The sequence below is a fragment of the Opisthocomus hoazin genome, chromosome 4 (genome assembly GCF_030867145.1).
Source record: "Opisthocomus hoazin isolate bOpiHoa1 chromosome 4, bOpiHoa1.hap1, whole genome shotgun sequence".
Lineage (NCBI taxonomy): Eukaryota > Metazoa > Chordata > Aves > Opisthocomiformes > Opisthocomidae > Opisthocomus > Opisthocomus hoazin.
In genome coordinates, this window is record NC_134417.1 from 1,850,226 (window position 1) to 1,865,720 (window position 15,495).

A 15,495-nucleotide genomic window follows, 5' to 3' on the forward strand; every position below is an offset into this window, starting at 1 on the left:
ATCAGTCATTTTCTCATTTAAAAAGAATCCATGTTTTTGCAATAAAGGCTGCCTACTACTGCTTCCTTATGAGTCTAGTCCTTTTATAAAAGATGCCCTGAATTGCCCCAAAATGCATCTGGAGAGAGAAAAAATAGATGTTGTTCTATACTTTAAAACCAAAAAATCCTTGTACTTGCTAGGAGACACAAGGAAACAAAACTTGAAGCATTTTCCCTTTGTAGCCACTGTTTTGCCCGTGTTGATGAACAAGACCTGTGAGACACCTACGGGTTTCCTCATGTCAGCAGTCTGTCTCGCCAGGTTGTCTTACCGTGTCAGGGGCCGTGGGCTGCTTTACAGCTATGGGTGGTGGCAAGGAAAAAAGAAGCCAGGAAGTTGGCTGGTACATGAAGTCAGTACGTTCTCTGGTCTCCTCCTGCAGCAGCTCGGCAACTTGACAGGTGTTTCACTGGGGCATGTTACAAAGCCGCTCAATCCTAGCGTCGTGTTTTAAAGCATGAGCTAGTTCCCATCCCAGGTGGAACTGAAGGTGCTTTTCGTGAGAGAAGACCAGGTTCTGAGCCCAGCCCCTGCAGTGCAGAGTACCTGTTACTCTGCTCAGGCTGCGTCTGCAAGCAGATGAGTGGAGCAGGCCGGTCAGGAAAGACTCGTTGAGCACAACAGTGGGTGCTGAGGAGCCAGTGACCACACTGGGTCCAACTAAACCGTTAATACCAGTGCCCCACCGCTCCCCATACATAGTTCAGTTGTTCAGACTGGTGTACAACATGTTCCTGCAACAGGCAGAATTTAAAGGCACTATTTAAAAGACGCGTGATTAATCTTAACATTTACTTTCATGTTTTCAGATATACTCAAGGACAAGAAAACCCATCCAGAAAACAGGAACAAGCCAAAACCAACTGTGAAAAAGATTGACACCACAACCACCACAAGCACTGTCAAGTCATCCTCTAAACACAGTGTAACTGGAAAGGGGAGCAGTCCAGCCCCGAGTTCCTCCCTTCTCATTTTAACAGCCCTAGCAGTTCTGTGGCGTTGTCCGCCGTAGCTGCCTTGCCTTGCAGCCACTGCGCAAGCATTTCTGTCGTTTATACCTACAGCCTTACCCAACAGAAAGCAAATCTAAGTGGCTCTCTAGTTTATGTGGTATGTTAGAAAAAAAGGGAAACGGTACGCTGGAGTTGGCAGATACCAAGTGTCGTCCCTTGCAGTGTCTGAAGATAGCCTTTGACAAAGCCCACCCGAGATGCAGAGGGAATGACGACAGCGGTCTGAGTAGTGTAAGTTATGGGGTAGAAATAACTGAAAACGCAGGAATTGTGTATGTGTGTGTTACTGTTTTTCTCCATTTTGTTCACTGGAATCTGACTGGCTGGTTTTGTTTGCTTAATTTTTCTGATAAATTATATAAATGGTCAGTCTTCAAATTCAAGCCAATACATACTTTATTTTTCTAGTGAACAGCCAGCTAACGAGCTATGTCTACAGTTGTAAACCATGTTACAGTGAAGTACTCTCTGCCAGCTTGATGAAGTTCCTAAGTGGTCAAGAAGATCGAAGCATGTTTGAAACTTCTTTTCACTATTACTGTTTAGATTGTAGGAAGCAACATACAGGCATATGGTGTGTCTAATGTATCAGTGTAGTTGCCTTAACTATGGAAAAAATTAGAAACACTTTGTTTGCTGAGGCATAGAGATAGCGAGTTTCCCGGCCCCCCAAAATGCCGTTACCAGATGCTTAAGCGTATGCTTGAGGCTTCTTGGATGAATGTCCAGCAACGGGAAACATCAATAAACATAATAAGGTTTTATCCAGTTGAACGCAGTTCTGTACAGAGAAAAAAAGATAATTCAGTTCAAACTTACTTTGCCTATGTGATGTTAAAGAGGAACCGACTTAAATTTTCCATAAAGGTCCCAGAGATATAAATCATTGGGAACTCCCATTAGACATTAACTAATTTTGTGCATTATGGTTCTCTGAAATCAGCTCTGTTTCATAAACTGTGTATTATTTAATTACATTTAATGTTTAAAATTTTGTATCATGGTAGGTGTAAATGTAAAGCAATCTGAAATCTAGAACATTCTCTGTTATGCATCATCTTGATTGCTACCCTAGAAAATGTCAAAATGTGCGTTATATTACAAGGCTATTTCTTTTTTAATGCATTTTAACTTTTTGGATGAACAAGTACTATAAGAACTTCTAATGGGTTAAGAGTTAATGTACGTTTTCCAACGACTGTTTACAGTGCCATTGAATATATATATACAAACACAACTGTATGAATACAGTGATTAATATGATAAATATATGAAACTTTAGAGTTGTTACATTTACTACATTTCATAACTATTACAACAGTTTAATGGCCATTTTCATGTTGTAGACTATTATTATGTACAGTTTTATAAGATGTAACGTAAAACACCTTTCTTTTTTTGTAATACTTCTCATTGACGCTTAGAGTTACGCAGCCACTGACCTAACTCAGAAGAAGAACCCTGTATCTTACTAATCACCTTCAGGCATTGTATTGGCCACTTTGTAAAAGACAGCCTGACTCAGAGAAGGTGCCATGTGCCAGTATTACTGCTGGATGTCGTTATCTAGGAGGTGGCAATAATACAGAACAAGCGTACAGTAAGTGAACAAAGACTCACTAGTCTGTTTTCAGAGAGTATTACTGAGCATCTCTAATTACGTTTGCAGAGGTGGAGCCTGAGTTTTATTTTTAATCTGGGCTCTTGGATCGTGTTTACAGACACGAAGGTGTAATCAGAACCATTGACACCCAGCTGCAAAGGAGGTGTCTCTGAAGTGGTGGCAGCCAGCTTGCTAAAAGAGAATTCAATGTTAATGTTGAAAGGAGGAGATAAAATGGAAAAGATACTAACATGAAATGTTTTATATTTGATTTCCGATTTCTCAAAATGGTAAGAACATTAATATCGCTAAGTAGTGCTTTCCAATCATATCAGTGCAAGTCAGTTTTCCCAGAAGTTCAGAAATAGCTGTCCTGTGTTTTCCAGGGTTTGTGAGCTGCAACAGCCTATTGAACCGTAATTAAAGATGCTGCTTCTTGTGTTCATTTTCACTGCCCGTTGGAAAAGTGCACTTTTACCTGAGGAGATGTGCAAGTCATGTCGTTTGTGCAGTGAAGGGACACTGTAATTCGCTGCCGTCTTCAGAGATCAGTTGCGATGGCTGCTGGAAGACAGGTTGGTCTCTGCACACATGCAGAAACGTGCATCAGGTGCTAACACTTGCCACCAGCTCCTCAGGTAATACCAATCACTGTGGCTTCACTGAAGCAATTCATACCTGTCCCTTGTGAACCTGACCCCTAATTTAGTATTCTCACACTTAAGATGCTCAGTCGTTGTTCAGGCAAATTCATCCGCGTTTGCATGCTTACATCTCCTTCGGGATCCCTGCGGATACAGCTAGGGTTTCAGGGCTGGGCTCTGACGCTTCCAGATTTCAGCTGTGCAGCTTGGAGTTTGCAGTTCTTCTCACCTGCAGAGAGGGAACTTGAATACCCAGAGTTACGTGTCTTTTTGAGGTCTTTTCTGTGAAAGGTTTGTGCTTTTAGCTGGGAGCAGTGATCCAGCTAGCCTGGTGTTCAGCTGCAGCGGGGGAAGTTGCAGAAGCCCTGCAGTAGTCATGTAGGGAATAACTCAGCCAGGGCATTTTTTCTTCTTTCTAAATATCATAATCTTGCTTAAAAAAAAAACCTCGGAAGAATCAAGTGTTTGATTTTTGGGTTTGGTCGGCAAACATTGCATGATGCAGCATTCACCTCTCAAGCTGAACAAGACAACCCTGTTAAAGGTTCTGCAACAAAACCAGAAGTGCAAGCGGTGGGGTGAGACAGGTTGGACGCGTCTCATTGGATTCAGCCCGCATTGTGACAGACACGGATTGTTACGGAAGAAGGGAAGAGACTGCAGAGGACTCCACACCTATTAAAATATTCACACTAATATACTTCTACACTGTAAGAGTAGTACTGGTCAAATCAGCGTGAGATATGTTCATAATGTGCATCAGAAATGGTGCAGCTTTAAAGGGCAACGCAGTATATTTTTACTGATGGTTTATGATTTTTGTTCCTCAGGATCAATTGCATTTACATATTAAAAAAGAGTATTTTCTGTTGAACAACAAAACTATACCAACAAAGGCAAAAACAACTGGCTGTGTCAGATAAAGGCAGTATTTCTTTTCAGCTGAAGAAGATGCCTATCTTAGAAAATCTTACTTTGTTAGCCAGGACACTGTAATTACGATGTAGTAACAAAGGTCTAAATTCAGAATACTTTTGAACTTGTCTATGTAATCTCAGTGTAAAATAAGGCACCAGTCTAAGAGCATTGCTGTAGCTTTGCCTAACAGTTCGGAATTGTATTTAGCCACTGCTTTTTGAATGTTTATTGTTACGCTATGACTTTCTTTTCATATTTTGCTGTGCCAGCATTTGTGAATGCCAGCGTTGGAAGGTAACTGCTGTCATACACGTGTGAGTAAAATCAGTCTATACTTTTCTCCTGATAGTGATGCAGGCTTCTTGCCAAAGAAGACAAAATTGCCGTGGGCGTACAGTCAGTTCTTTGTGTTGCACGGCTGTTTGGGCTCCGTGTTGCACCAGGCTCACGTGAGAGCTTCAAGGGGTGCAGGTGTCGTTAGTCCCCTTCCCGGCTGTGGAAGCGTCAGGGAGAAGAGCGAACATGGGTGGACAAAAGCACGTGTGGCTGCATGTGCCGGTGCGTGGCAGCCTCCAGCTGTCTTCTCTGAGGCCCTGAGCCGAGCGTTCTCAGCTAATTTGCAGGCGGTTTTTAAACCTCTCCAGGTCAACGCGTGGAGAGCGGCCAGGCAAACAGCAGCAGAGAATCTAGAGACTGCATTTTCAGGCAACTGCACAGACACCTGCTATGAACTGCACTTTCTTTACAATTTAGATGCTCTGCAGAATCTGGCCTCTCATTTTCAACCTAGCACTTTGTTTCTGGCTTGCGTATTGCCAGCGTTGTGCCCTGTCTTCCAGTGCGCCAGGTACTTTGTCAGTGTATAAGGAATTGTGATTCTGATCCCTCACTCACTAATGAACCTTTTGAGGTACAAATATCTGTCAGAGCTTGATAAGGGCAACACAAATAATCACGTCCAGCTGCACTGACTTCAGAGGCTCTGTGTGTGGGTATCTGGCTGTGAGATTCACATCTCTTTGATCTCTTAAATCAGATCTGTATTTAATATATCCGTATTTCCGTTCGTTACCAAGACTGCAACATGTATCATAATTTAAAATTTGACTCTAATCCTTTATGGGTCTTCTCAATGTTGTCCTAATGGGTGTTGTGCACAGGCTTCATTTTAATGTTAGATGAGCCTTTTGCCCAGATTTACTGAGCCATTCTTACTCGATGCCGTGCACGAATAGGTTTAAGCAAGATCTGTTCAAGCGAAAGGAGCCGAAACACACATTAAAGTGAGATACTGAGTAGGACAAACATCCAGAAAGTCCCTATGTTCCTGACTTGGACTCTTCACATTAAACAGATTTTAAGGTTTAGCTGGAATTACAATCAAAATTTCATAACTAGCATAGCGTCAAGGGGATTTCAGCCTTGTATGGAAAATCGATAAGGATTCTACCCATTTTTTACATGGGAATTAATTAATATACATGCTTTCCTCATGTCTCTGCACATGGGTGAATTTAGGTCTGTAGAAAGAGAAGACATTCCTTAAAATGTATCCTGCACATGAAGCGTCACAGCATGAGCTGTGCTTAATGTTACAACTAGCCAAAAGCACAAGACACTCATTTTCATTTACAGCATTTCACACTACTCACAGCGCTTCTTGTAATGGCATGCGGCATGTGTGTTAATGAACATCTTAGAGTCAATGTCATTATATAGTCGAAAAGAACATGATAATGTCTTCTTCCCATTGCCTCAGAAGTCCAGAATTATTCCCAGTATGGAATTTGCTTCTAGTTTCCTCTGTCACTCTCTAAATAACTGCATTTGAATTGTATTAAATATTAAGCCACCAAAAATACTGGCCAAGAGTTTGTAATAGAGGGATAACAAAGTCAGAAAAGCATCCTGCATTTAAAATAGAGAATACTCCTAGGTAAGAAATCCCTCCTGGAGTAAATTTTTCAAGTCCCTCTCCAGATTCATCACCATCCCCTTCCACCTCCATACAGCACAGTGTGAAGCCTGCACGCAGAAGCCTGGTGCACTGAATTCAGGAAAGTGCATTAAAACTATTGCTGCGTAGTGATACTTCCAAGTATCTTGCTTAAAGTGGGCCTCCGTTTGCTGGGTGAGGAATGCATTCAAACCGCATCTGCGGTTGCTTCATTTCTTCTTCGGTAAATGGCCACGGTTGCTGCAGCTTTCGGAAAAGGCTGCGGGACGCAGACCGTGAAGCAGTATTTTTGTGTTGCTCCCACGTCACTGAGGTCAGACTCAGGCCTTCCAACAGACTGGTTTAGACATTCTGGTTATTATCAATGCTACAGTGATTTTCCCCCCGTGAAAATCGTGTTAATACCCTTACGAGAGAAGGGCACGTAAAAGAGAGGCCAGTGACGCTGTCGTGAGGTGCAGAGAGCACTTCATTAAATAGCCGCTAAGAACCACAGGGGTTTTTTTCCATTTCTGTACAGAAAGTATTAATACTACCTTGCAAAATTATGCAGTTTGCACTTAATCATTTCAATTAATCTTTAGTAAATTACCCAGTACTTTGTAATTATAATATTTGTAGCTAATTTAGTGCCATCCTAAAAATCATTCGTTGCATAATACAAGCAATTAACATTTATTCAGGTTTTTTCTGTTGCAGGGGGATATATAAATTATCCTCAGTAGCCTTTCTGTACACCTAATTAGTACCTGTTTGAATTATTCTACAGGCTATGGACATTTCATTTGAAAAATAAATGCGTTGCTAGTTTTGCGAACTCCTTGCAAATACACAGTTGTACAAATTACTTTTCAGGGAAATAGGAAAACATGTTTTCCTATGTCTTCTGGGTTTATGAGCTAGCCTAGGCTTTTAGGCTATTACACCTAGAATAGGTACTGACATTTTTAATGCAGTTAAAATGGAAATAGCCAGATTCCTCTGTCGCATAATTAAGTACAGTATCCCAGATTTGTAGCCTGGTTTATTCAGTAATGGAAAAGGAAAGCAATAAGACAGCAAGAATATAGATCCTAGTGTAACTTTCACATTTCTGTATATGCATATACAGTTTTACTAATCAAAGGCTATCAAAAGCATAGGTGTGCTGGAGTGTCAAGGATACTACGTTAAAGTTATGGAAATTAAACCAGATTGCTTCAATCTCTTAAGTAAGCTTCTAGATAAATAGTAATTTTTTATTAAAATGCACAGTACACCGAGGAAGGTTATTTGATCTCTCTAAAAAGCAGATCTGAAGAAAACTTTCTAACAAGCATGCCAGTGTCAAGTATTCCACACACATGGAACTGGGAAATCAAAAAAGGGTTTGAGACTTTTCTGTGGGTGTGAAATGTTGTGGCAGACCCTCAGCTGCTATAAATCAGTATGGCTGCTTTGATGTCAGTGGAACTAGTAACTTCACCCCAGCATAGTATCTAGCCCAAGAATGTGAATTCCTTCCCATCCTTTTGCAGGTGCAGAAAATCAAGAGTAACTGCAGTGATGACACAATTTGCATAACAGTTTTGCATTGCCTGGGCCACTGAGCAGATAGTATCTTCGTACCTAAAAAGAAAATCTGTAACACAGGGAATGCCCTAAGTCTTGTGGCATTTTTGCTTTCCAGGGGTACGGCAAGGGCCTCTTCCAGAAGCAGCTGGTATCATTTGGGTCTACAAGAAGGTATTCATACTGTGAGTATCTCCTGGAGTAGAAAATCCTTCTCGGAGAAGGTTGCTGATGCAGATCAGGCCTTGAGGCAGATGAAGTCTGATTTTTCTGTTTCATCTTAAAAGGTAGGATTCAGGTCTTAAAAGTGGCCTCCGAAACTAATTGAGACTCAGTGGAGAGAACTTATCATGGCTTTGATGTTTGCAGAGAAGCTTAAGCAGCAGAGAAGGCAAACAGCCATATTGTGCTTCAGCTGAAGCTTGTGTATCTTTGCATTGTTTCACATAAAATTACCTGTGAGTTTCCAGATTAGCGGTGACAAATCTGTGAGTTACTGTAGCCTGATGTTCTTCTAGGGAGAAGAAATGAAACTTCCTCTTAAGCAGAAGCAAAAAGAAGGCTCTTTATTTTTCTTTTGTATTACGCTAAGCCTCCAGCTGGGGAGGAAACCAACACAGGTTGGGCCTCACAGAGACGCAGATTCCCCTGAGTAGGGGTTGTTCTTGGTGCACGTAGTGGTAACGGTGTCAGGGTCTGTCTGCTTGCCCTGAAAGAGGATGTCCACCCTTTGGCTCTTTTTTAGGGCTTGAGAAAAGCTACAGTTTTTGCTTCAAAGATGACAGCTCGTTTATAGGCAAAAGTTGTAGGCAAGTCCACAAAGCGGTGAAGAAAGCAAGAAGACATTTGGTGGTAATCTCACTGAAAAATGAGAAAATGAATTTAACTGAAATAGTTGAGCTTTTGCATTAGGGATGAACAACAGAGTTGAAACCTACTCCCAAAATGCTGCAGTTGCGTGTGGGAGCAGGCTAACATAGCAGCAATACTATATAAAATGTTTATTATATCCCACTTATTATATGGGGCAGGATCAGACTAAAGACAGAAGCCAGTACACTAAACCTTGCGTGATTCAACCACTTACTGTACTTTGATATCAGAACTAATGCAGCATGAATGTTTACAGTACACTGGGGTAGAAATTCTAGTAAAATACGTGCTTTGTCATTTAGCTTTTTTAATAATTAGTGTATGGCTTTCTAGTCTTTTTTTAGTTCATTTTATTTTACAGGAATTAATAGGCCGCTTACATTTGTATGTTACGTTAGTTGCATCGTGGTTATTTTAAGTTCCAAAATAGATTGGTTTTGCCCTAAGCTGTGTTAAAGCTCTAATAATTATTTCTATTTCCCAAGCACGTTTTATTTGCAGTATATCTGCTTATACTTTTATCGAATAAAATTTTCCATTTTCTTCAGTTTGTTTTCAGCATTGAATATGATGAAGGCAATTTTAAAAAGCAGTCTGAAAACAATGTTTTAAAAGGACAACAAGGCTACTTTTGAAAAACTAAAGTAAACGTGTTTTGTAAAGGATGGTGAATTATGAATGGAAATAAAAAAATCCATAGCAGGAAATTGTTGTCATCTATTAGAATTTTTGTATTTTTTTCTGAATATTTTTCATCGACTTTGTAAGTTACAAAGCTGATAAAATCTTAAATTAAAAATATTTTAATCCATTCAGATGATGCTTTGAATAAAGGATGCAGACTCTGAGATCTGCTGAGGAGCTCTTCATATTTTGGTCGTAGCCTGGCAAAGAAAGGTCTGTTTCTTCGGCACGTAACTACTTTCTTGCTCTTCTTTCCTTTCTTGCAGTAAATACAGTGAGATGTGAAGGTGCCTACCTGCTCTTCTGGGAGCTCTTAACATTCTTGAAGAGACACAGTGCTTGCAGCAGCCTCCTGGGTAAATGCCAGCATACCTCCACACAACAGGCAGTGCTTTTTTCATCAAACTCCCGTTCCTACATAAACAATCAGATCTGAGTCCTCCATTAACCGAGGTCTTGCAAGAACTGTGTGCCATGTTAAAAGCCTTGCCCTTGGTTTTGGTGAGGATCGCATTACTTTTCTGTCTTTGTATAGGCCAGTGTGCTAGAAAAAGGAAACTCCCTGCTGTTAGCTTAGCATTTTCATCACTTGTCAGTTATGAACTTTGCAGTTTCTCTTCTTTTGAGGGGGAAAAAATACCCCCCTAATCTTGTATTTTTATGTCAGGTGCTGATTATTGTGGTTGTGTCTCTACCATTTCCTGAAGTGACACAGCAGAGACTTCTGCTCTTATAAGCTTTTGCTGAAGCTACTTTTTGTGAGCTTCTGTTCACTTCTGTGTCAAAACAGCTGCTTTTTTCCTACATAAAAGTTGGTGGGAAAGACACTACCTGTTTTCTGTCATGTATTTCCTGTTCGGGTAGTATTTAGGAGCTCCTCTTGTCGTATTCCCAAGTGGGCCGAATGAAGACTGTAGGACAGACCACTGACCCCCAATAGTATCATGAACAAAATGTTCCTTTATTGTGTTTAAATGACTGCTATCTGCCTACCTAGTTTTTTTCTTACTCATTTTGTTTTTTGATTGCGTGAAGATTTGAGTGTTGCTTCCTAAAGCATCCATGATTCTAGCTTTCCTCGATTCTTTCAAAATGCTCCCTATTTGAGGTCTGGGAATTGCATACGGCTCATCTCACCATCTATTTAGAGTGCTTTTTGGTAATATACTCATTTTTGACCCAGCTCCAAAGATAATAGCCAACAGCTCTTCTCTGCTGAAGCTAGAGGAATGCTTGTTCTCTGAAGTGCTGCCTCATAAAAGCCTTTTAAGTTTAAGGATTTCACATTCATCCTCTAATTAAGCAGGTGTCTAAATCTGTGAAGCTGCTTCATTCTGAAATCCAGCCTGCCTCCACTTCAAAGGATGTTATTTCTTTTCCCAAAGATGTTTTTAAAAGTTCTTCTTTGACGGTTCAAATTTGTAGGGTTATTTAAAGGCTTTGCCTCTCACCTGATTCAGTACTTATTTTCCAAAAATACACACAATACATCAGATCTGATGAGATGCCTCAAGGGTGTTCCGTAATAGTGGTGCTGGAGTTCATATCTGTGACTGAAGAGCTTTAATTGCATGGAGTAACTAGCCCTTCTGCTAGCCTAATGACAGAAGTGGTTGCAACTGTGTATGATCGATTTGATGCTTCTCCCATTAAAAATCCAAATCTTTCCTCGTGGGTTTTTTTTATTGGTTGGTTGGCTTTGGTTTTTGTCAATATGTCAGTTTGGCTCTGAAACATGTTGAGACTTTCTCGTACCCAAATCCTGGAAAAAAGGGTGGATTTAGCCTAGTTTGTCCCAGGGCTTCCAATATGGTGCAGCTCCAAATACAACTACTGATTTATCTGAATGATGGCGTGCCTTATGATATTGAGAGAGGCAGTGCGACTTTAGCGTAGGAAGTCTTCCTACGCTTCGGCTTTACATCTGAAAATAAACAGTCTTTTTTTGGAAAGAACGCTTGTGAAATCATTAACTCAAGAACCCAGCATTAACTACCACCATCCTAAAAAAGCCAACTGAAAACACTCCTGCGTGTATAAGAAGAAGACGGGTTTTATTTGCGTTTTTATTATGTCCTCAAGGAGATTCAGAGTTAACTGTAGAAGAACGAAGGAATTCCAAAGCCAACAGAAATCCATGTCCTACACCTACAGGTTTGTGTCATACAACCACAGATTACTACTTTTCCATCCTGCGTGTTTTCAAGAAAACATCGCACGGATGAAAGGAATTTGCCAGAGCAAGCGGGGGGAGATATATGAGCCCTGTTCACTCACGTTGGCTACTCAGTCTTTACTCACAGACTTTTGGCTCCTCAGTCACTGGTCCAAGGTAACCCCTAGAACCTGAAAACCCCCACAGAGAAGACAGAAAACTCATTCCTCGTGGGGTGGCCTCCCATCGTTCCACAGACATGCTTCTCTCTTATACCCCGGGGCACAGGGTGCAGTGTGTCTCTCGGCTGTGGGGACCCATGTTTTCACCTGGGGGGTCACAGTGAGTCCAGCAGCAGGCCCCCATTCCCAGTGTCAAGGCCCATGCAGACCTTAAGATGCTCCCCAGGTAGCCCACAGGGCATGAAGGCCGGGAGAGGAGTTTACACTGATCTTCCTCCACCCAGGAGCTAAAAGGGATGAATTAGGCCTGAAATGACCCTTCAATTTCAGAGCTATCCTTTCAAAAAAAGGCTTTATTTTGTATGAGCCAATATTTGTTGATTCAGGCAAGCGCTGGGGCAGCAGGAGTCTGCTCCCTTTATTGTATTGCACAAACTGTTATGGTGTCTGCCCTCAGTTTTTTCAGCCAGAAGCGAGCAGACTTCTAGCTGCAAAATCGATATTTTTCATTACAGAGTAACTCAGTCTGCAGAACCAGAAAGTATCCTTTTCCTATTGGGTCTAAAATGTGGATTTCCTCAGACCTTTCAGGAATTAGCGACTGCTAAGGGTGGCCATTGTTTTGTTTTGCCCTGGAAGCCATCCATGTTACCCACACGCCTGGTGTGCACTGCTGTGTTTCTCTGATGCATTCAGCTTGCGGTCACCACCTATCACTTGTCTTTCCTTTCTCAGTTCCACCTTAAAATGGATGTAAACTTCTTGAGACACATTTAGTGCATCAATTTCCTCGGGGCATTTCTTTAATTTAAGGAAAGGTACAGAGACTCCAATTAACCTCAGATGAAGAGACCCATAGTTCATTGTCTGTCTGGGAAAATGAACCTCAGGGAATGGTGCTCTTGCATTGCAGGTGCATGTCAGAACCACAGTCAGAACTCATGTTTTTGGCTCCCGCTCTGGCATGTAATCTGTTAGAGCAGTGTGAACAAACAAGTTCATTAACCTCGCAGAGCCTTAATTTTTTTCTCCTTGCAAAGATGACATTATATTTACCATGGGTGAAATCTGAAAAAAAATCAACGCAAATTAAGAACATCAGCATGTGCTAACTTACTACACCATGGTAACTAGTCTGACCTTTTCTTACAGGCAGAACACAAATTCTCAGAAGTAAACGCACGGGTAAATACTGACTTTCTAACGTTACAAGATTCTGTTCGTGCCCACAGATCGCAGAATCCCAGCGTGGCAGGGGTTGGCAGGGCCCTCTGTGGGTCACCCAGCCCAACCCCCTGCGCAAGCAGGGTCACCCACAGCAGGCCGCAGAGGACCTTGTCCAGGCGGGTCTTGAATATCTCCAGAGAAGGAGACTCCACAGCCTCCCTGGGCAGCCTGGGCCAGGGCTCCGGCACCCTCAGAGGGAAGAAGTTCTTCCTCGGGTTCAGCTGGAGCTTCCTCTGCTCCAGTTTGTGCCCGTTGCCCCTTGTCCTGTCGCTGGGCACCACTGAAAAGAGTCTGCAAGAAACTAAGAGTAGCAGCAGCTTATTGTGTCTGAACAGAAAGTCGAAAGCACAAGACTGATATTTGCACAGAGGAAAATGAGCCACTAGGAACAGGATTCCTCCTGTTTGGTGCTGCCTGCTAACTCTCGATCACTCGTCCTTGAGCAAAGCAAAACCTAGGATTGTGCTTCATTTGGACAGAAAGACATAGCAGCACATGCAACAGTAGCAAGATTCAAACCTACATTGACTGAAAAACCTAGCTGTCACAGTGCCTCCTGCTTTGTCCCAGTAAGCAGCTATGTCCAAAACTGAGATGCCCAAAACTATTTTCATAATGCTGGAGGGAAAAGTGGCCCCAGGATGATGCAGGGCACAGCTGTATAGTCATTCTCCCTTGGCTTTTCCTCCATGCTGGCAGCCAGGAGCCATCTCCAGCCCTCCTATTACTCAGTGCTCAGCTCTGCACCAGAGATGAGGCTTGTCTTGCAGATGGACAGATGCATGTAGCCGAAGTCTTGCACTACTATCTACTTCTCTTTCCATAGACAGACACCTGGCTGTGCAGAAATACCTGTATGTATCAGCAAGTTTCTTCAGGTCCTTTAAGATTTAGTGAGAAAAGCTGGTTCATCTAACAAAGGGATGGTTCACACAGCAAATTCAAAAGGCAAGAAAGTATTTGCTTGCCACAAAAAATAGGGATCTGTGTCCCAGTGAAAGAGCTTCAGAGACTCCTCAGCCTCCCGTTGGTCAGGCAGTGTCTCGGTGTACGTTTCTGGGCACGTCTCTTGCTCCTTGGGCAGTAGAGGGCTGTGGATTCTCGTAGAGTGTAAGATGAAAGACAGTAGCACTTGCTGTTGCCATGTTATTCTTTGTTCTGAAAAAGGACCTAGAAATAACTTGTGGCCGTGATTTAAACAGCTGAAAGAGCAAACCACCGCGGAACATTTCATACTGACCAGCTAAAATGGATGCTCCCCTGTGGACACCTAAGCTTGTAATCTCAAGATAGCTAGGACTTACTCTAAGGAAAAATAAAGAAAGAATATTTCTGCTAGCATTTCTGGGGAGCTAGACTGGGACACAAGGCTGCAGAAAAGTTAGTGGTGGCTGAGTTACAGACTCTGGGTTAGATATGAGGGCTTAATTCATCGCTTATTGAGAACAAAGCAAGGCAGTGATTTAATAAATGACTTTAAGGTGCTTCACTTTAATGATGTTATAAGACGGTACTTTGTGTTGTCACATGAGCAAAGGTCAGTGAACTGCCAGTCCTCATTACTTGAGCGAATGTTCTTTTGAGAACTCCCAAATGACTTCATAGGAAATGGAAATGAGTAGATGTCCTTAATGGTTATCTTCAAAATCAATAATCATGAAGTTTAGAAAGAAGGCAAATCAGTAAATGGAAGGAATCATAATTAAATATATGCAAAAAAATTAAGAGCTAAAAAAAAAAAGCATTACTCTGAGTTATCAGCTTGTCCCATGAGAGAAGACTCAAGCCTTACAATTCCTGAGTGGACCAGTGGCCCATCTCAGGATAAAATAACCTATCCCAGAAAAAGAAAACAGAGAAGACAAAGGATATGAGGAAAGTACAAAAACCCCACAAACCCATAAAGGAGAATAATGGAATCAGTCACGCACTGGGTACACTTCGTCTGCCTCTGGGCTTTAACTTGATGCTCTGAATTTGCTCTGACAATGGATCTGGGGTCCCCCAAATAAATATACGTGCTCATACCACCCTGTGCAGCGCACATTCTGTTCAGTGTTCATAACTTTATCCTGAACCATTGCAAGCCCCCAGCCTGGCTTTGATATCCCTTTTGCTTTGTAAACATTTACATTGCCATTTATCGTATTGAACTGCCCAGCCATTTGGAATCATGCTCCTAGACCCAAGCTGTCTTCCAGAAAATACTTTTTTTATTCTTGTATTCAGAGTTAGAATACCAGCAGATACTCATTAACCTTTTGCATGCTATTTACCAATCATTATATCTTTATGATGGCCTCTCATTAAAATAACCACTCTGTATCTTTTTTCAGTTCTCTACTAAGAGGAGTTTCCCTCCTGTCTCTTATCAGTATTTAGCACCTGTCTGAGCTCTGGCATCTGCTCTACTTTTTCTTTACCTTCCTAATGGGAGGTCTAGAAATGAACAAAGCCATTCAGGAGAGACAGCATGACTGACTTTTGATAGCAGTGTTCATCCAGCCTCTTAAGCAGGGTCCTAGAGTGTACGCACAGCAAGTGTAAGGCAGGTGAAATATCCCTTCCACTAAGCAACGCGATAAAAGAGGTGAGTTTCTTTCCCCCAGTTTCAAGCTCTCACTTAAATTCATAGACACCAAATTC

The 15,495-nt window shown here is 41.8% G+C and overlaps 1 protein-coding gene across 5 annotated transcripts in view; it reads left to right on the forward strand.

The window, feature by feature from the left end:
- Positions 1-11,153, forward strand: part of LOC104327438 (glypican-5) — a 363,470-nt gene extending 352,317 nt beyond the window's left edge. For 2 of the 5 annotated variants that reach the window (XM_075417551.1, XM_075417552.1), the window contains one exon: positions 852-9,537. In XM_075417551.1, coding sequence (XP_075273666.1) covers positions 852-1,054 — 203 coding nt within the window. In that variant the 3' untranslated portion in view covers positions 1,055-9,537. The other 3 variants (XR_012763606.1, XR_012763607.1, XR_012763608.1) reach the window with 3 other exon arrangements.
- The last annotated feature ends 4,342 nt before the right edge of the window (positions 11,154-15,495 follow it).